This window comes from Phaseolus vulgaris, chromosome 10 (assembly GCF_051622355.1).
Source record: "Phaseolus vulgaris cultivar YP4 chromosome 10, ASM5162235v1, whole genome shotgun sequence".
Lineage (NCBI taxonomy): Eukaryota > Viridiplantae > Streptophyta > Magnoliopsida > Fabales > Fabaceae > Phaseolus > Phaseolus vulgaris.
The window spans coordinates 6,319,017-6,338,903 of record NC_143507.1 but is presented as its reverse complement, the minus strand read 5'-3'; the positions used below and the strand labels follow the sequence as shown (position 1 = coordinate 6,338,903).

General features: G+C 30.4%; 3 protein-coding genes across 3 annotated transcripts; 2 read left to right on the top strand and 1 right to left on the bottom strand.

Annotated features, from left to right (window-relative positions):
- Positions 1-3,294: 3,294 nt before the first annotated feature.
- On the bottom strand, positions 3,295-4,868 carry LOC137819219 (sugar transport protein 1). Its single transcript, XM_068622999.2, has 2 exons — positions 4,733-4,868; positions 3,295-4,649 (listed from the first exon to the last, which is right to left on the bottom strand). The coding sequence occupies exons 1-2, from the start codon at positions 4,866-4,868 to the stop codon at positions 3,295-3,297; spliced, it is 1,491 nt and encodes a 496-aa protein (XP_068479100.2).
- A 633-nt stretch (positions 4,869-5,501) lies between these two features.
- Positions 5,502-9,451, top strand: NRPB4 (RNA polymerase II, Rpb4, core protein). Its single transcript, XM_068622219.1, has 6 exons — positions 5,502-6,003; positions 7,200-7,308; positions 7,644-7,721; positions 8,013-8,046; positions 8,178-8,246; positions 9,223-9,451. Exons 1-6 carry the CDS (start codon positions 5,955-5,957, stop codon positions 9,298-9,300), a joined length of 417 nt encoding a protein of 138 aa, XP_068478320.1. The 5' UTR covers positions 5,502-5,954; the 3' UTR covers positions 9,301-9,451.
- A 7,775-nt stretch (positions 9,452-17,226) lies between these two features.
- On the top strand, positions 17,227-19,625 carry LOC137818918 (serine/threonine-protein kinase OXI1). Its single transcript, XM_068622574.2, has 2 exons — positions 17,227-17,773; positions 18,625-19,625. Exons 1-2 carry the CDS (start codon positions 17,391-17,393, stop codon positions 19,493-19,495), a joined length of 1,254 nt encoding a protein of 417 aa, XP_068478675.1. The 5' UTR covers positions 17,227-17,390; the 3' UTR covers positions 19,496-19,625.
- The last annotated feature ends 262 nt before the right edge of the window (positions 19,626-19,887 follow it).

Below are 19,887 nucleotides of genomic sequence, written 5' to 3'. Positions count from 1 at the left end.
TGGCTTGAATGACCAAAACACGCATTCTAAGATGTAAGTTGAGTAATCTTGAACACCATTGACAACATACATACGAGTTACATATTGTACAATTATTCCTGAAAGACTTTGTTGGACAACTTGTAAACATCGTGGAAAATGATTGTAAGATTTGTCTCAGTCATCGAATTCCATATCTAAAGCCTTTTGTTTTCTCATCCATGCTTTTCGCTACGTCTAACCATGAATTTTTTTTATTTATGCAATTAAACTCTTCACAGGGATTGATGGATTAGTGTTCACCGAATTCATCACAACGGAGGCAATATGGTTGGAGTCCAAATTTATGTGATCTTGATTGAGAACAGTTGACAAGCAGGTATGTGATGCTTTAATTTTTTTAATTTCCTAGCTGGTGAATTTTGCTAAAACATGCACGAATGCATCAGTGGTCCATTATCATAATGATGCACCTTGTGACGTATTAGTCCACAAATTTGTAGCCCTGGTCAATGTGATGTATATATATATATATATGTGTGTGTGTGTGTGTGTGTATGTATGTGTGTGTGCAATATACATATATTCATAATTATTTGTTTGTGTAGATAAATGTGTGAATGCTTTGTGTTGATATCTTCATTCAATTGTAAGGGCTCCTTGTATATTATGTTACCTTTACTATATAATAACAAATAGTGTAAATAGAATATTTACATATACTTATCTTTATGTGTCACACATAAATAAAATGAACAATACCTGATTTTTTAGATAACAAAATATCTTTAGAAATAACATTTTTGGTAAAATTATCATCTTCTCCTTTAAGGTGTCCTTCTTTAATAAGATTTTTTGTTGAAACTTAAGAAACACCTCTTGATAATGCAACATATAATTTGATCACATAAGGAACTTTCATGTTGTACATATTAGCGTTGGCCTTGAGGGGTGCGTTTGGCGGAGGTATGATCAACAAAGATAATGAACTACTTAACGATGTGGTGTTGGGGAGTAGCCAAAGTGATCTTCATTGTCGGAAGCGTTCACGATAATCATGGGATCATAACCATCACCTGTGCCTCTAAGCACCAACAACGACGTGTGAAATTCATTGTTTTCTCTCTCACTCTAGATTTTCTCTCTTTCACTCCCTGTGGAAAAAAAAACTCAGTAAAAGTTCAAAGAGAATGAAAGAGAATAGATCAAACACAAAAAATTACACAAAATATTCAAATGTGTACTCACAAAATATTGACACGAAAACACACCTTGAGAGAATGAAAAAGAGAGGAAAAAAAGTGCACAAAGATACGAAAGAACAAATTTGCAATGAAAAAAGAAAAATTTTGTAGAAAAAAGATAGGAGAGATGAGAGACGAATAAATATAATGATAAATAATATATAATCATAAAACATGTAACAAAGAAGTTGGGTAAAGTGAAGAAGAGAATATGCATACCTAAGAAGAATGAAAGAGTTCTTTTTATTGAAAGCATGAAATTTTCTTCTTCTTTTTTCTTGCATCATTACACATCGTTACACTTTTGGAAAAAATGTTCACTTCTTAAATCCAACGTTAATTGAGAAAGTTACATGTTTAATGACGTTGCGGATAGAGGTTCTTGGATAGTGTAAGTGGTTTTTCTCAACCATTGAAGAAGAAAGGGAGAAGAATGAGGTTTGAAGTAAAATGTTTGGTTGAATAAGTAAAAAGAGGAGTATCTCAAAACATTTTGAATTATGTTTACAATTACTCCATAATTCATAATTCAAAATTCAAAATTTAGTTTTTAAAAATAAAGAAGTCACAAAATGACAAATATCTCCTCTCATATATTTTTAAAATAATAAAATAAAATATAAGTATAAGGATAAAATTGAAAAAAAATAAAATGGAAGTTAAGAGGGGAATTCCCTTTATATATACGTGTAGAAGTATTGTAAATTTCTTTGTTAATATAAGTGTGGGAATAATAACATTGTTTAATATATAAATGAAAAAAATTAAAAATACGAATACGCAGGCGCAAAAACGTATGTATTTCCATATAAAAAGGATACACCATTTGGTAACTTCCTTCAATGTCATCATTATATATCATTACATTATCATATAAAAATAATACACACTATTTGGTAACTTCTTTCGGTGTCATCTTTTAGTTGGATAATTTTACCTTTCATTATATGAAAAGGATACACCATTTGGTAACTTCCTTCGGTGTCATCTTTTAATTGAACAATTTTACCCTTTAATAAATTTTTATTTATTTATTTAGTAAAATAAATAATTGTCATCATTATATAAAAAGAATACACCATTTGATAACTTCCTTCCTGTAATCTTTTAATTGGAAAATTTTATCCTTTAATTAAGAAAAATAAGTAATTTATTTATTTATTTAGTAAAATAAATAATTGAATAACTTTTTTCTATTTTAAAAATAATTAAACAACTTCTATTTTTAAAAATATCGTTTATATACATTTTAAATTGTATTATTTTCGTAATTAATTATTTAAAAAATAATAAAATTATATAAAAAATAACTTTGGGTGTCATCTTTTAATTGGACAACTTTACCCTTTAATAAATATTTTTTATTTATTTATTTATTTAGTAAAATAAATAATTGAATAAATTTTTAAAATAATTAAACAACTTCTATTTTTGAAAATATCGCTTATATACATTTTAAATTGTATTATTTTCTTAATTAATTATTAAAAAATAATAAAATTATAAAAAATACAATTATAAAATTGTATATATTCAATCTAATAAAACTTTAAATACACATTACAAGTCATGTCTTTTTTGTAAATTGTAGGTAATTTTGTTTATTATGTAGGTAATTTTTTTTTTGTGAGTAGTTATTTGAATTTGAAAAAATAATTATTTAAAAGGTAAAATTGTAAAAAGAATTGTGTATATATACACATATATTTTTTATATATTGTTATAGATATTATATAATATCTATTGAAAATTATAGAAATATTTTTATTAAAAGAAATTATCAAAATAAATAATTTTTTTATTTATTGTATGTAATCTTTTAATGTGTAAGTAGTTTTTTTTATTGTTAGTAGTTATCTTAATTTAAAAAAAGTATTTAAAAGGTAAAAAATAAGAGTTTTATCCTCTTTATATGTTGTTCTAGGTATATACAGAAAAAAAAACTAACCCTAATATAAAAAATTCTACCATCGAGCCTAATTTAAACTATGACAAAATTAAAATAAAAATAAAAATAAAAATTATAAATGATCCCCTAATATCAACATTGAGGTGGTTGAACAAAGTTTTTTCAATAAGGGTGAGTATGCCAAACAACATGCATGTCTTCAATGGGAACCCCTTTGGTCTCTGGGAGAAGCTTGAAGATGAATATAGTCATGAGCACGACAAAACATGCAAAGAAAATGAAGAGTCCAAACTTCATGTGACAGAGCATAGAGGAGAAGATTTGCGCAATGGCAAAGGTGAAGATCATGTTAACAGAGACATTGATACTTTGAGCAGCTGATCGCACTTCAAGTGGGAAAATCTCACTTGGAACCAACCATCCCAAAGGACCCCAAGACCATGCAAATCCTGCCACGTACACGCATATGCCACACACAACCACGATAGCATACCATTTTGGCAACACTCCCGGGTTTCCATCAAGTCCAAATTTGCATGCAATTGCCACAGTAATCACAATCTGACAGATAAACATTTGTGCACCTCCTTCTAAGAAAAGAGTGCGTCTTCCAAACTTGTCAACAGTTAGTATGGAGACAAGAGTGGCAATTGCATTGCAACCCCCGATGATCATGGCAGACATGAGAGCAACATTTGCTCCAAAACCAATAGTTTTAAACAAAACAGGAGCATAAAATACTATCACATTCATGCCAGTGAGTTGTTGGAATAAGGGAATGAACACCGCAAACGTGAGTTGAGGTCTGTATTGCCTCTTTAGCAAAGAAACCCAAGGGTGTTTCACTGCCTTAGAGGATTCACTAGCTGCCACAAGATCCTGAAACTCCTCTTCAATGTCACTGCTTCCTCGAATATTAATGAGTTCCTTCTTGGCATCCTCGTTCAGACCACGTTCGATCAAAGAACTTGGTGAATCTGGAAGAAAGATTGCACCAATGATGATCATGGTGGCAGGGACTGCAACAAAGCCCAAACTGTAGCGCCAACCTTCTCCGTTCTCCATTTTTGCAAATACGTAGTTGAGAACATTGGCAATGAATATGCCAAGGGTGATTGCTAGTTGGAACATCATGTTAAGAGCTCCTCGAAACTTACAGGGAGCAACCTCAGAAACATAGATTGGCACAGACTGATTAGCGAATCCAATTCCAAAGCCAAGTAAAATGCGACCAACAATGAGCATCGAAACGTGTTGAGAGAAGGCATTCAGTCCAGCACCAGCAAGAAAGAGCACACCTCCGGAGAGCATGCTGAGACGTCTTCCGAATCTTCGAGAGACACTAGATGCAAAAAGAGATGCAACAAGAGCAGCCAAATACAGAGATGATGTGAACAACGTCAATGTTTGACTGTCAAATTTGCAGTACTGGCTGTCCGACGACTTCATGTTGTTCTCCTTTTCATAGACTGTGGGGAAGAACTTCTTCAGAAAAGGATCCATAAAAGTCACACCACCTGCACATGTTCATGTCGTTAATAAAGAAAACAAAGAAGCATAAATAGAAAAAGTTGTTCCAAAAATACATATGAACACATACCTGATATGCCAAGATCGTAACCAAAGATCAAACCTCCAAATCCTGCAACCAAACATGTTATGAAAACCCTAAATGTGAGCCTTCCTGGATAGTTTTTTCCTCTCAAAGATCCAGTTCCAATCAAACCTCTTGCCATTCTCAACCACTTAGTGAGCACTCTACTTTTACCGAAATCAAAATCTCAACAAACAAATGTTACAATAAAGCCCATCACCTTTATTTATTTATAGCCAATGTTACTCTTTCATTTCTATCTTTTATCTTTTATCTCTTCCAAAATCATATATTTTTTTATCTTTCTCCCTCTGTATATCTCTATATCTTCAAACAAAATATTAATTATTTTAATTGTATTATTTATTATATAAGTAATATATAGCAATAAATTAATTATTCGATTACTTGACATTCTTCGTAAATTTCTTAACCATGTAATAGATAATTTAAATTGCATCATTTTATCTTATATATATATATATTATTTAATATGAAGTAAGAGACATTTTTTTTATCGTAATTCAGAATTCAATAAGCAAATAAATTAACTTATCTTTTTATCTATTTATCTCTCGAAAGATAAAATATCTCTTACTTCAAAATTAAAATTCAATTTTAATGTATATTCTCTTATCTTTTAATTATATCCTTATGATAATTTATCTTTTAATTATATTATTCAATAATATCCTTTAATTATATTTTTATCGTTTTTTAAAATTTTATATTCATAGATATATTATAAAAACAGATAGCACAATTCAACCATTCATTTTTTTTTATTTCCTATTTTTCAAAATTGATACGACAGTTCTTCCACTTTTTTCTATTTTTCTCTCTCTCTATTTCCACTCCTTCAAACACAGGAATAATTTTTAATCTGTGATTTATTTTTTTATTTATTTTAGTTTCTAGATTATATATATATATATATATATAAATATATAATTAAATATCATTTCAAAACTAAAATTTTCAACTAAAATAACGTATAAAAGTAACAAGTAAAAAAAATAAAAATTACACATAAAAATTTAAAGATTAAAATTACAATTTATAATAAAATTCAAGAACACACCTTCGCAGAGTAATTGAAACCCAGAAGCTGAATCTTCTAATTCTCGTTCGGTTTTCGGCATTCCTCTTCACGCGCTCCCTCTCCCTCGTTCTTCTACTCGCTGTTTCTGCTTCTGTTTCTTCTCACATACCTGAAACTCTCTGAAACATGTCTGGGGAAGAGGAAGAAAACGCCGCAGAGCTCAAAATTGGAGATGGTAATTAAATTCCTTTCTTTTAATTTACAAGTTTATTTGCTTATTTGAATCGTTTTGCTAGAAATCGATGTTTTTCCCTATAGAATCAGTGTGCTTTTGGCATAGGGGTAGGGGTAGTTTTTGCAATCGGTTACGCTTTCAGCAATTTTTTCAAACCAATTCTTTATTGTAATTTGTAAACTTTTACTTTGTGCTTCATAAATCTTCGGTTGAAATGGTGGAATGTTTGATGAGGTCTAGCATAGTGTTACAATACATATATGAATTGAGGTCAAACCAACCCTAAACCCTAAATTGTAAGCATCAGTTATTTTAGCGTGCAACTTTTACGAAATTCTTCGTTTACTCCCTGATTTTAGGAAACAACATTGACGACAGTGAAAAAAGGAAGTAGGAAATGGCTGAAGTGAATGCCTTTTTAACCCAATTGTGCGTTGTGTGAAATTAGGGACCGAAGTGATGGACGCGTACAATGACTGAAGTGAATGGTGTGTGCCAGTAGGGCATTTAGTAACAACAAAGTGAACAAATATAACTTATATGCTTAAGTCTATTAGGATATGAGTTTAAATCTAACTCATCCTGTAAGGTAATGATTGTCCTCATTTATTTACTGTAAATTTGTCTTATTTTTAGTCGAAAGTAGGATTTTCAACACATTCTCCTTATGTCAAGGTATGCAATCTCATGAGTCGAACTATATATTTGTGGGTGGTTCGGTAGGTGGTGATATTATAGACTCACTAAACTTTGCTAGGATAGATTATGATATCATATTAGGAACTGAGTTTAAGCCTATCTCATCATCGCGAAATTAGCTTATAAGGTGAGGATTATCCTTACTTTTATACTGTAAATTGACTTTATATCCAGTCAATGTGAGATTTCCAACAATGGTCAGGTGGGCCATTTGTAGTAATTTTGTTAGTTGCTCTATGTTCAGTGTCTTTTATAATAATTTGCTCAACTTTTTGGCTTTGAGTCTCCCCTGATTTTGAATTATATATTTTTTGGCTAATGCTTAGGTAGTGTCAAAATGCGAGGTCTTGTTGGTGTTACATCACCAGATCCAATTGATTCTACGATATACGTGGCTTGATTGTATCATATCATGCTTGAATGCTTGAACATGTTTTATCTTGGTATACCTGTTTCCACTTTTTTTTATCTCACACTAATGAAATAGGTTTCTTCAGAGTTTTTGAAGGCAAAGTGCTTAATGAACTGTGAAGTTTCATTGATTCTTGAGCACAAGTACGAGCAGCTTCAACAGACATCTGATGATCCCATGAATCAAGTTTCTCAGTGAGTTGAATTCTTTATCAACTTCATGGTCATTTGACACAAATGTCCTGGAATAGTGTTTTTTTTTTCTGATGCCCTCAGAATAATTAGTTTTTATCACAATTGGGTTGCACTTAATTCCTCCAAGAGTTTATCTTCTATGACACAGATGAAAAATGTGTTCCACTTTGGTTTTCTTCAAATGTATCAATATTAGTGTCATAAAACATGTGGGAAACATCATGGTACCAATTGAATTCTTTGCCACAACTAGATTTGATATTGATAATGCGATGGAAGAGGAGCAAAGTAGTTGGTCACCTAATGACTCTGATTCTTTTTCTCTTCTATTTTAGGGTATTTGAAAAGTCGCTGCAGTATGTGAAGCGATTCAGCCGCTATAAAAATCCAGATGCTGTTAGACAAGTTCGAGAGTATCCTCCAAAACTAAATTAAATAACCTGTTTGTCATTTTTCTTGATCACACGTTTAATTTTTGTCAAATCATGTTGATTCTATATAAAAATATTGACCTAAGTTTCTTTCATATCATTATTGACTTCTTTATTGTCTATGTTTTTTGATACATTAAATGACTATTGTATCTCATTTAGTACATCTTAGAAAAGTTGGTCTATGTTAATTCCTCATTTCCTGGAATTAAATTCAAAGAAACTTTACATTTATTGCCATACTTAGGAATTTTGATCTTAACTGACATACAGAATACTTGCAAGATATCAACTGGCTGAGTTCGAGGTAATAAAACTACTTCCTTCATGAATTCAGTTAGGGATGCAAGTGTTCACATTTATATAGAAAAATAAAATTGAGTTATCAGTTTCAGACAGTACAATATATGATTTTTGGTCTAAATGAATCTGTTACAGTTATGTGTCCTTGGCAACCTTTGCCCAGAAACTGTGGAGGAAGCTATTGCTATGGTTCCATCTATCAAGGTAAAACTAATTTGCTTCTCCCTTTTTCTGTGTTAGGTATGTTTTTTGTTGGGGGGTAGGTGGAGTTTAAGTGTTTTTCATTCTCCCTTTGATGCTTGTTAGAATGAAGGAGGTAATGGATTTAATAAAAGCAAATATGATGTTTTTCTATAGTTTTCTGCTCTAATAACTAACAAAATTAAATTTAGACGAGTAAAGTTTGAAAGTAAGGGTGTAGAGTAATTTAGTTTACAGAACACCTTGAAGTGACACAAAGACAAAGTAAATACTGATAATTGAAGGATTATGGTACGACATCGAGGTGAAGTTTAAATTATCTTCATTCTCTCCGCATCCTTGTTATATGACAAAGAAGGATGTGGAGGATTTAATAAGGGCAAATGTGATATGTTTATAGAACTTTATGTTCTGTTCTGATTGCTAAAATTCAATTTTGACTAGCAAAGTTTGAAATATCAGAGATAATTTAACAAGAGAAAATATAATATATATTTTTTTTATAAATTTCTGCTCTTCTGATTGTTGAAATTCAATTTTGACAAGCAAAGTTTGAAACACCAGAAAGGGAATAGAGTAATTTAGTTCCCAAAACACCCCAAAGTGGATAACTGAAAACAAGAGTAAATGCAGTAAATGTTGATAGTTGAAGGATTTTGGTATGATGTTAACTAGAGATCTTTTATTTTCTTCCTAAAATCCCCTCTGAAACAATTCCCTTCATTTATTCACCCTCTAAGCATGACATATTGGTTAACATAGTTCCCGTCATTCACTATACCCTCACTAGCTTACTATCTGCTACTCTATAGCGTACAGCCCTGCAGTACTTGAACAGATTATTATTCATGGCCTATTGGGTTCTGTGAAGCTGCTAATAAGCATGTTATATTTTTTCATAATATATCCGAAATTCTTACTAAACGTAACTCATTAAATCTTTTACGTTAATTGCTCTATTTTTTTTTTTTACCTGCAGACAAGAGGACGGGCCCAGGATGATGAAGCAATTGAGAAAATGTTGAATGACTTGTCATTGATTAAGAAATTTGAATAAATATTTCTTACAGTACGAGTGAGATATAACGTTACTTTTACCATATCACGTCATCTAACTGCAAGCAAACCATTCTTGTGGATTGTATTACAGAAACCCTGGATAATATCTAGCATTTTGTGATTCTATACAAGAAGGATCTTGACACATGCATGCTGGTGTATGAAAGTGATTTTGACTTGTTATGATAATTACGTGGATGTGGTTAACCATCTATTTATAGCAAGACTGATTATTATGCATTATGAGGTCATAGGGTCATATGAAACTTGATCTATGTCTTGGTTCCTATGAATTAAGGATGGACAAAAAATTCAAATTTTCAAATCCAATTCATAATTATCCAAATCCATATTATTTTTAAGTTCATTTAAATGGATTTATCTCAAATCCAAATGTATATTTTTGGATTTTAAGTTCAATACATTTACTTGAATTTGGATTAGAAATAGATTTGATACTTTTTTAGATTATTTAAAATGGATTTTGGGTTGGATTTTGAGTTGGCTTGGGTTTAGGTTGAGCAAAGTCAACCTGGGTACAGGTCGAGTTAAGTTGGCCAGAGTCCAAGTCAAGCCGAGTTGACATAGACCTAGGTTGAGTTGAATCGACTCGGTCTAGGTCGAGCCAAGATGGTACGAGATTAGGTCCAGTCATGTCGACTTGAGCCTAGGTAGAGTAGAGTAGATCCAGACCTAGATCGAGTCGAGTAGATTCAGATCAATGTTGAGTTGAGTCGGCCTGGACCCAAACATCTAATACCGAGTGTCTACAGCGGGACTTGGTGTGTATGAACTCCCTTTCAATTTTTCACCACCTGATATCTTAGTTTATATGACTTAGATCATCAGTGAAACTAGAGAATCTTTGTTAAACATAGGTTTTTCATACTTAATGTCATCAAACAACAACTTATACATTATCCCAAATGTATAATGTATGACATCAATTTTATACAATTTTTATCATTCATTTATAATACATATCATTCAATCACATAACATTTAAAAATCTATTCTCTTCAAGAGCTTTTCCAACATCAAAAACAATATTTAACTTTTAAAACTATCAAAATATAATAATTTTATCAACTAACATCTCTGCAAGAGAAATTGAAACTTGGGACCACGTCTCTTCCATATTCAGATCTTCTAGCTTGGGATACTATTGAAAGTTAAGACATCCCTAACCTAAAACAGTTGAACCACTCCAAAATTTAGGAATGGTCAGCTACAACGTGGTACGATCAAATTTTAAAATAGATGAAAATTAAGAAAGAAGGAAGAGAAGAGAAGTTGGAGAGAGAAAGAATAAAAAAAGAAAAATGTGACTGGACTGGCTATTACTGGCTTACAATTTATTCGTCTATTCCATACTTTTAAAAATACCAAAATTATCTATTATGAATTCTAATACAAATTTATATTTTGTATTATATAATTCAAAACAAAAAAATTATATTTATATTTTGAATGTTACAATTTAAAATATAAAATTATATTTAAAAATATATAATCTATCACAACTTTATATTTAAACAGTACAATCTAAAATATTAAGTCTAGAATACAAAAATTTATATTTTGAATTATGATGTATTAAGTCTAGAATATAAAATTTATATTTTGAATTATACAATTCAGTATTTTAGATTGTATAATCTAAAATATAAATTTTAATTTTTAAATAATATAATATGAGAAGTGTCCAAAATCTATATTTTGAAAGTAAAAGAAATGTTCAATAAAAAGTTTCAAAGAGTAATTTAGGTATTTTTTGGGATGCAGGAATCAACTAATGCAGGTGCAGAAAGAAATTCCCATATTAAACATCATTCTATAATAGAGTCTGCCACTATAACAAGAATATTGAAAACGTGATACGCACAAAAAACATGCTTTTGTGACATTGGTTCGGTTTATTCTATACTTTGTGTCTGCCAAAATAAAAGGTCACCTCAAATAAATGTCACCATTGCAAATAAAGCATTTTTTTAACACTTTTGATACTAAATAATTCTGATCTCTTTAATTTCTATTTTTTATTGTAGTTTTTCATGGATTTTGTTTTTAATTTTGGTCTTTATAATTGATAAAATCTATCATTTTGGTTCAATATTTAATTTTACATATTTTTTTATCCACAGTTAACATATTCATTTAAAAACCATTACAAATTATTTACTTATCCTAAAAAAATAATTTGATGTTAAGCTAAAGATTGAATTAAAATTACGGATTTTTAAAGCACAGAAATCGAGAAAGAAATGGGAAGACTAAAATCACACATAAAGAATTACAAGAGACCAAAATTATAATCAAGCAAAACTTTATTAATTATAAATTCTTAGTTAACACTTTAGGCTTTAGGGTTTATTTCTATTTTCCTTTTCTTATTACTTTATTTCGTTGGAGCATATATATTATTAATAAATTAGCTTTAATTAATCTTTTATGATCCTTTATAAATTATTATCTTTCAGTCTTTAAACTGAGATCATAGGATAATTGATTTTCTATTTAAGAAACTAGTATCATTAAATAAAGTTAAAATATTTTTCTTAATTTAAGGAAAATTTTTTACTGATCTGATAATTTCTAAGTTTAAAAAATATTTAAAAAGTTCAATAATTTTGAACAAAGAGTTTAATAACAATTGTATATTAACAAATATAAGAAGAATTAGAATTTGTTAGGATGATGTAATTTACATAGACCAACAAAATAACAATGAATAACAAGAATTATGAGTAAACAAATAGTAATAATTTTTGATCATGTAAAACCATGTTATAGTAATGTTGAGGAGAACTTCCAAAATCATTATCTAGAGGTTTGTCTACTGGGGTTCAACTATTTCATACCTGGAGATGTGCTCTTCCCATTGGCTCATACTACTTCACATTTGCACGTCACATTCTTCTACATATGCACCTTACTTCTTGCACAAACTACAGACCTAACAACTAGAGCTACTGACTTTAATATGATATCAGAGTGGGTTAAATCCTAGTTTGTTTTTGTTTCTTCTTACTTCAAGATTTGTTCTTTCCTATCATTTTTTTTTTTCTTTCTTTCAGTTCTTGTGAATAATACTACCATGGATATTGTGAATGATACTACCATGGATATGTCTCAACCCATCAAGTTTTTATTATCTACATCCAGGTGAAAATTCTATAATGATTTTAATTAGTTCGCATCTTAATGGTTTAGATTATCATTCTTGGAGTAGAACTATGAAACGTGTCATTCTAAAAAATAAATTCAAGTTCGTTGATGGTAGTATAAAAGTTCCTAAACATAATGGATATCTTTATGAAACATGGAAGAGATGGAATGTTTTGGTAATCTCATGGAACGTCCAGTGAGTCCTCAAATTGTATCGTTGATCTATGGAAGGACTTAAAGAAGATTCTAAAAAGGATATCTTTTTAGAATTCTAAGCATGGAAGGAGTCATGTTACATTTCTATTTGATCAGATTTTCAAACAATGTAAGTTTATTTTTACTTTACAGATCTTTTATTCTCTATTTTTTCCTTAGGATTTAGTCATCAACATTGACGGGGACAAGTGAGAAAAGTGTTTCTCTCAACTTGTTTTACCACATACTAAATTTTGGTGATGTTTGAATAACATGCTTTAAGTCCCTAGATTATGGAGTGGTTTTCCTGTTGGAGTTAAAGTTTTCACTAGAATAAAGAATTTCAATTAAGGGAAGTTATCTATATTTTTTAATAGAACCTTATATAGATGGTTTAGATAATAGGTTAATCTAGTAATTGTATCCATGTTATGTTATAAAGTTAGTTAAACTGAATTTGATTATGAGTTTATATGAGTATGAATTTGAGATACATATGTAATTGATTTAAGAAATCTTAAATGATGTATGAGTGATTGATATGCATTGTATGTGAATGATATGTATTTTATGTGATTGATGAAATCTTGCATGAACTTGATGTCATACATTCGATGTAATGTATGAGATGTTGTGTTTTGGTACATTAAGACTAAGGTATCACTTGGTGAGAAGCTGAAGAGTGAGTTCATACATGTTGTGACCACTTGTAGTCACATAGTATGGTTGTTTGGACTTTTCCTGGTCCAATTGAAGTGGATTAGATGTTAGTATTTGGTAGGGAATACTTAATGAGTCTTTCGGAAGAGAATAAATCCATATGCCATCACTGAAAGGAAATTAAAAGGGTACTGGGGATTGAAAGGAAATCAAAGTACCGTGAGACAAATGGATTTATGTTACCACAATATGATTAATGAATCTTTCGGCAGACGATAGATTCATATGCAATCACTATGATTGGAACGAAATCAAATGTACTGAGGGTTGAAAGGAAATCAAAGTAAGTGCGTCAAAGGATGATAAATTGAATCAAATGGGTTATTTAAGAGCCACGAAAGCAAACTCAGTATACATCTAAGTATGACACAAGGGTATCAAGATTTCATGAAGTTTAATTGGTGACTTGGTACGAAGGAAGATATAGTCAAGTATGTAGTTACTTGTTTATCTATCAAAAAAATCAAAGGTCGAACAAATAACGATTAGGAAGTATGTTAACATAGTTTGACATTTTCGGGATGGGAGTGAAATAATATTTCCATGAGTTTTATCACCTACTTCTCATATATAGTGAATAAAAATGAATCAGAATAATTGGGTCAGCTAAAAGGTCTCAATTTGAAAAAAATGGTGAAAAGGTTTTTTTTAAGATGTCTTTGTTCATGTTAGAATATAACAAGTCGTGGATCATTAAGTTAGGTCACATCAAAATCTCTTAGGCAATTTGAAAATAACCTTTCAACAGAAATATTGCAAAATACTCGAAGATCACGGAGTTGACCTAGATCGTCTATTTGAGATGGAGGAAAAAGACATCAAAGGATTTATTGATATTCACCAGGAGAAAGTTAGCCAAGAAAAAAAAAACTTAGCGTATTTTTCATCACTTTAGTTATCAACAACTGTGAGCCAAATTTTGAGAACTATGATGATTGAAGACATATTCGACCAGACAAACATCTGATGCAGATAAATGAAGAATACCTTTAGATTTTTTTTTGGGTAATCATGATTTTCTGAGAGTTACGTCATTCCTTGGTGTAAAGAGAGCAATCATATCTAGAAGATGACTCCAAAGTTCATAGGTTCTTACTAGATTCTCAAGAGAAAAGGTTCTCCTGCTTATAAACTCGTTGTCTCTTTCGTTAACCAACTCTCATTATGTCTTTTGTGTATCATAAAGCGCCCCCCCCCCCCCCCCCCCCCCCCCCCCCCCCACACACACACACACACATTTCCCTCTCCCTTCTTCTCTCTTCAATCTATCTCCCATAATTCATCTATTTCCAAATCTAATCAGGCTACATTTCTATCTTATCAGATTTTTAAATAGAGTAAGTTATTTTTAAACAGGTATGAATGTTTGGACTTACCCTGGTCCGATTGTTAGTCTCTGATAGGAGCATACATAATGAGTCTTCCAGAAAAGAATAAATTCATATGTCATCAGTGATTGAAATGAAATTAAAAGGGTACTTGGGATTGAAAGGAAATCAAGGTATTGTGGGACCAATGAATTTATGTAGCCACAATATGATTAATGAGTCTTCCAGAAGACGATGAATTATTCATATGCAATCACTATGATTGACATGAAATCAAAGATACTGAGTGTTGGAAAGAAATCAAGTTATTGTGATGCAAATGAATCTATGCCAAGTCAGTATGATTGAAATGAAATCAAAGTACTGTGAATTGAAATTAAATCGACTTATTGTGATTGATATTTGAATTTTGTATGATTATGTTTGAGTAAAAAGGAAACTAAATTAATTATGAATTAATAATCAAATTAGTTGTTTTTACTTATATTTTTGTATGTCATAACTTTATTTCAATAGTTTATCATTATATGTGTTTATTTATGTATATGAACTGCGATAATTGTACTATGAGCAAATATTTATACATGAACATATATTTGTATAGGTGCAAGAATGAGATTTAAAAAAAAATATAAAAATGATGATTTTTTTTATTTTCTTTTTTATAAGTAGGTGAATTTATATATATATTAAGTAAATTAATAAAGTTTATATAGTTTATATGTGATTTGATGTTATTTTTGGGATGTTAAATGTTGCATTTTCGATGCTCCCAATTTCACTAAATTCATTTTCTTAAAACACGATAATGTTTTTTTTTTTCAATATATATATATATATATATATATATATATATATATATATATTTTAAGTTGTTGACTAAAACAAGATAAAAAAATTCTTTCCACTCCTGTATGTATATATAATACATATAATTGAAGTTGTCGATTTAAAAACGTGAGTTGTGACGACTTTAATGTGTTAGTATGAACAGGTTGAAACTATACAGTAATATTCTAAAATAAAAGTAAAAGGAAGAAAAGTGTGGTGTGGTCTAACTTACCAACAAAGTTAAAGACCATTTCCTTGATAAAAGGAAGAAAATGCTTTCAAAACCACCTTCTTTTCCTTTCATTAAGGAAGAAAATTATTTCGTTTGAATTTTTTATAAGTATTTTTAGAAGAAAAAAAGTAAAAAAATGGTAGTAGTAAAATGCATCTATTTGTTACAGTTTTCAATAAAACAAATAAGTAATTTAAAGAAACTATTTTTTTCCAAAAATAATTCACACAGGTGTTTAAACTTTTCAAAATTATTAAAATTTAGTTTTAAAAAAATTGAAATTATTTTAATCAGCATATAATAAAACAGGTATATTCTTTGTTATATATTATAAAAGTATCTTCTACTTTTTTAAAATATATAGAAAATAGTTACACATTATTCTCCTGAAAAAATATATGTTTTAACTTGTAAGAAATTGATAAAAAAAATATACTCCTTTCTTTAACTTCTGTAATATAATGTAAATTGTTTCATGTTTTCCCAGCGTTTTTTAAAAGATATTTTTTTCTATATATGTCTCACCTTAATAATATTTTTAATTATTTTATTCAATAAACAATCAATCACTAAAAAAAATCATGAAATAGAAACCAATTTTTAGATATCAAAATAATTAGTTGCAAATAATAACTAAATTGAAAACCATTTTAAAAACTAAAAAAAATGATTTTTAAATTAGTTTTTATTATTGTTAAATAGTTTTTAAATTGATATCTAATTAACAACCAAACTTTTTGTTACTAAATTTAGAAATTAAATAATTGGTAATTAAAATCTTTGTTGCTAATAACAATAATAGAAACTAATTTAGAAACTAATTTTTTTTTAGTTTTTAAAATGGTCTCTAATTTAGTTGCTATTGTAATTAATTATTTTAGTTTCTAAAAATTGATTTTTATATATTTCATGATTTTCTTATAGTGAAGGTTATGAATGGTATCTTTTTCTTTTCTTTATAAAGATAAAAAATTAAACAAATTAGTTATTAAAATAAATAATGGTGTAGCAAAACTGAGTTATTTAAGAGAAAACATTATTAAAAAATTAAAACTAGATAAATATGTTTAAATTTAATAAAGTTTTATCGTTTATAAAAGAAGGAAGATAATAGTATTTTTTTTATGCATTTAAGGACTAAATAAGGTTTTTTAGAAATAAATTATTATCGAATTAAAATAGCAATTTTTTTATTTATAAATTATTAATGTGTTTAACTTATTATGAAACAGTTGAGACAGAAACAAGTGTTTATAACATCTATGAACACGTGAATTAAAGAAAATTAGATACCAAACAGAGTCACGATCTAGAATCCAAACGCGTTTTAGTCACGTTCCAGCATCTCTCTTCGCAAAAATACGTCAACAGTGACGTCGTTTTGGACACGTGTCAGACGATCACGGCATTTCAACTCTCACAAAAAAAACATTCAATCTAAAAAAATCTTGGACAGCAAGCAAAAGAAGAAGGGAAGTGAAAGTACGCACCTACCGTTCACGCGCACCCTATATAAAGCTTCTCACAACGCAGTCAGCATGAACCTAAATCTCAACTGAAAAAATAAATAAAAAATCTCAACCAGGTCATTTCCGGTTTCCGGTAACCCTTACCATGAGCGACGGCGAAAGCGCCTCCGATCGATCGTTCGATTTCGAGGACGTGACAGTGGTCTCCGCCGTGGGGCGCGGCGCCAAGGGCGTGGTGTTCCTGGCGCGCGCCGGCGGCCGGTGGTCGAGCGAGTGCGTGGCGCTGAAAGTGATGTCGAAGGCGCTGATTGCGCAGAAGAGGACGAGAAAGGAGGAGGAGGAGTACGGGAGAGTGTCGTTTGAAGAGGAAGTGCTCCGTCGTTTCGATCACCCGCTCTTGCCAAGGCTGAGAGGCGTTTTGGAAACGGAGAAAGTGGTTGCGTTCGCCATTGATTACTGCCACGGTGGCACGCTCCACTCTCTCAGGAAGAAACAGACTGAGAAAATGTTCTCCGATGACACCATCAGGTACGTTAGAACACCACCTTTTCTTCTGTTTGGTTATGGAGAAACTTTGCGAAAATCAGAATTTCCGAGTTCTGAACTCCTTTTCACTGTTAGGTTAATAAACATATTGAATACTTTTTTTTTTATCTTGATACAATATTTATTCATTTCTATTTTTTATTAACTAATATACGAAATTTCACTGGTAGTTAATTATTTTTTTAATTGCAACATTGGTTTTTCTTTAAATTAATATTTTGTCTCCAAATTCGCATATAAAACAATTTCCCAAACACTGGACTCTCTGCTTCTTTGATTCTTAAATACATTAATTTCAGTACATTTTTTATACAATTTCAGTAATGTTTAAAATTTTTAGTTTTAATAATTTTAATCGTACTTCAACTATTTTGTGAATCTTATTTTTTTTCTTCTATTTTTGATAGTTTGATTTCAAGAAAGCTTTTGAACACGATTAAGATGTTTGAATACAGTCTTTGAAAATGGTTAAAAAAGGTTGTTTTCATTTATTTTGTTGCCAACCAAACAAGACCGAATCTGGTTGCTTGTCGTATTCGCTCGAACCCTTCACTTAACCTCTCTTTCCTTTTCTTGCTATTTTTGGTGCCAAAGTTAGGCAAAAAAAAAACACTACGAAGTTTTGTTCTTTTTATGGTAACATTTTATATTACTATATAAAAAAAAGTAAAGAAAACAAAAGTATTTACTCCTTCCTTTAGTATTTACAATATTTATAATTTATAATAATTTTTAAATTAAATATATACTTAAAAATAGTCTTATAATTGAGAAGAAACAGAGAAACTGAATTAAAAAAGAATTATCTGTTTTTTTTTTGTATCAATGTGTAGGTTTTACGCTGTGGAATTGGTGCTTGCGTTGGAATATTTACACGAATTGGGAATAGTATACAGAGATTTGAAGCCAGAAAATGTGATGATTCAAGAAAACGGCCACATAATGCTCGTCGATTTTGATCTCTCCAAAAAGCTAAACCCTAAGTCCCCTAACTCACTGAGTCAAAACACGTCCCCGAGTCCTAACTCGGAGAAACGTTCAAGGAAACAACAACGATTAACTCGTTTATACAGTTTTTGTAACTCGGGCATCTCACCGTGGGACTCGGACTCGGAGCCCCCACTCGGTACCGCCGACTCAGTGCGTCGCACCGAGTCCGACTCAGTCGAGAAATCAAACTCGTTCGTCGGAACAGAGGAGTACGTGGCACCGGAAATCTTATCAGGGAAAGGTCACGGGTTTAGCGTAGATTGGTGGTCATACGGCATCCTTTTGTACGAGATGCTATACGGAACGACGCCGTTTAAGGGCTCAAATAAAAAAGAAACGTTTTACCGAATTTTAACAAAAACGGCAGAGTTAACCGGAGAGAAGACGGCGTTACGGGATTTAATTGGAAGATTGTTGGAAAAAGATCCTGAGCGTCGGATCCAGGTGGAGGAGATTAAGGGCCACGATTTCTTCAAAGGGGTTAAGTGGGACGAAGTGTTGCACATTGCAAGACCACCTTATATTCCCGAAAATGAGGTTGAGAACAAAGTGGGGTTTAGCAAAAACGACGTCGAAGTGTTCGTGAACCAAGTGTTTTTTCCCACGAATGATGATGATGGCGTTGAGAATTCTGATAACAACAACAACACAGCATGGGTTCGTGAATTGAATCACATTCCCACTCAGAAGAATGACGATTTTTTAATTTTTTGACTTTCACATATTCTTTCATGCACTAAATGTAGATCACACATGTACAATTTTTGCACTTAATTCTCGTATAATTAAAATGGCAAGTGTCTAAATTCATTCATGAATTATTTAATTCATAATTTCCTTTCAATATTGGTGAGATCTCAAATATATAACTCTAGTACTTCAAATTATTGAGAGACTTTCAAACATTCAATAGTTCTATTTATAAATAAGAAATAGTTAATACCTACTCTTGCTTATGGATAGTAGATATTGTGTATAATTGTGTATTAAGAAAAAAAATATTAATATTTTTTTTTATGTAAATCTAACTTTAGTTTTACATAAACATTAAGTCAAGATCTTAAAATTATATGATTTTTACAATTTCATAAATTCATAAATAGAAA

Excerpts from the sequence above, each read along its gene's own strand:
- LOC137819219 (XM_068622999.2), bottom strand. The coding sequence starts at position 4,868 with ATGGCAAGAGGTTTGATTGGAACTGGATCTTTGAGAGGAAAAAACTAT. Across the intron at positions 4,650-4,732 it reads TTACGATCTTGGCATATCAG|GTGGTGTGACTTTTATGGAT; the intron begins GTATGTGTTCAT and ends GAACATGTGCAG.
- LOC137818918 (XM_068622574.2), top strand. The coding sequence starts at position 17,391 with ATGAGCGACGGCGAAAGCGCCTCCGATCGATCGTTCGATTTCGAGGAC. Across the intron at positions 17,774-18,624 it reads TTCTCCGATGACACCATCAG|GTTTTACGCTGTGGAATTGG; the intron begins GTACGTTAGAAC and ends ATCAATGTGTAG.
- NRPB4 (XM_068622219.1), top strand. The coding sequence starts at position 5,955 with ATGTCTGGGGAAGAGGAAGAAAACGCCGCAGAGCTCAAAATTGGAGAT. Across the intron at positions 7,309-7,643 it reads CCCATGAATCAAGTTTCTCA|GGTATTTGAAAAGTCGCTGC; the intron begins GTGAGTTGAATT and ends CTTCTATTTTAG. Across the intron at positions 8,047-8,177 it reads ATCAACTGGCTGAGTTCGAG|TTATGTGTCCTTGGCAACCT; the intron begins GTAATAAAACTA and ends AATCTGTTACAG.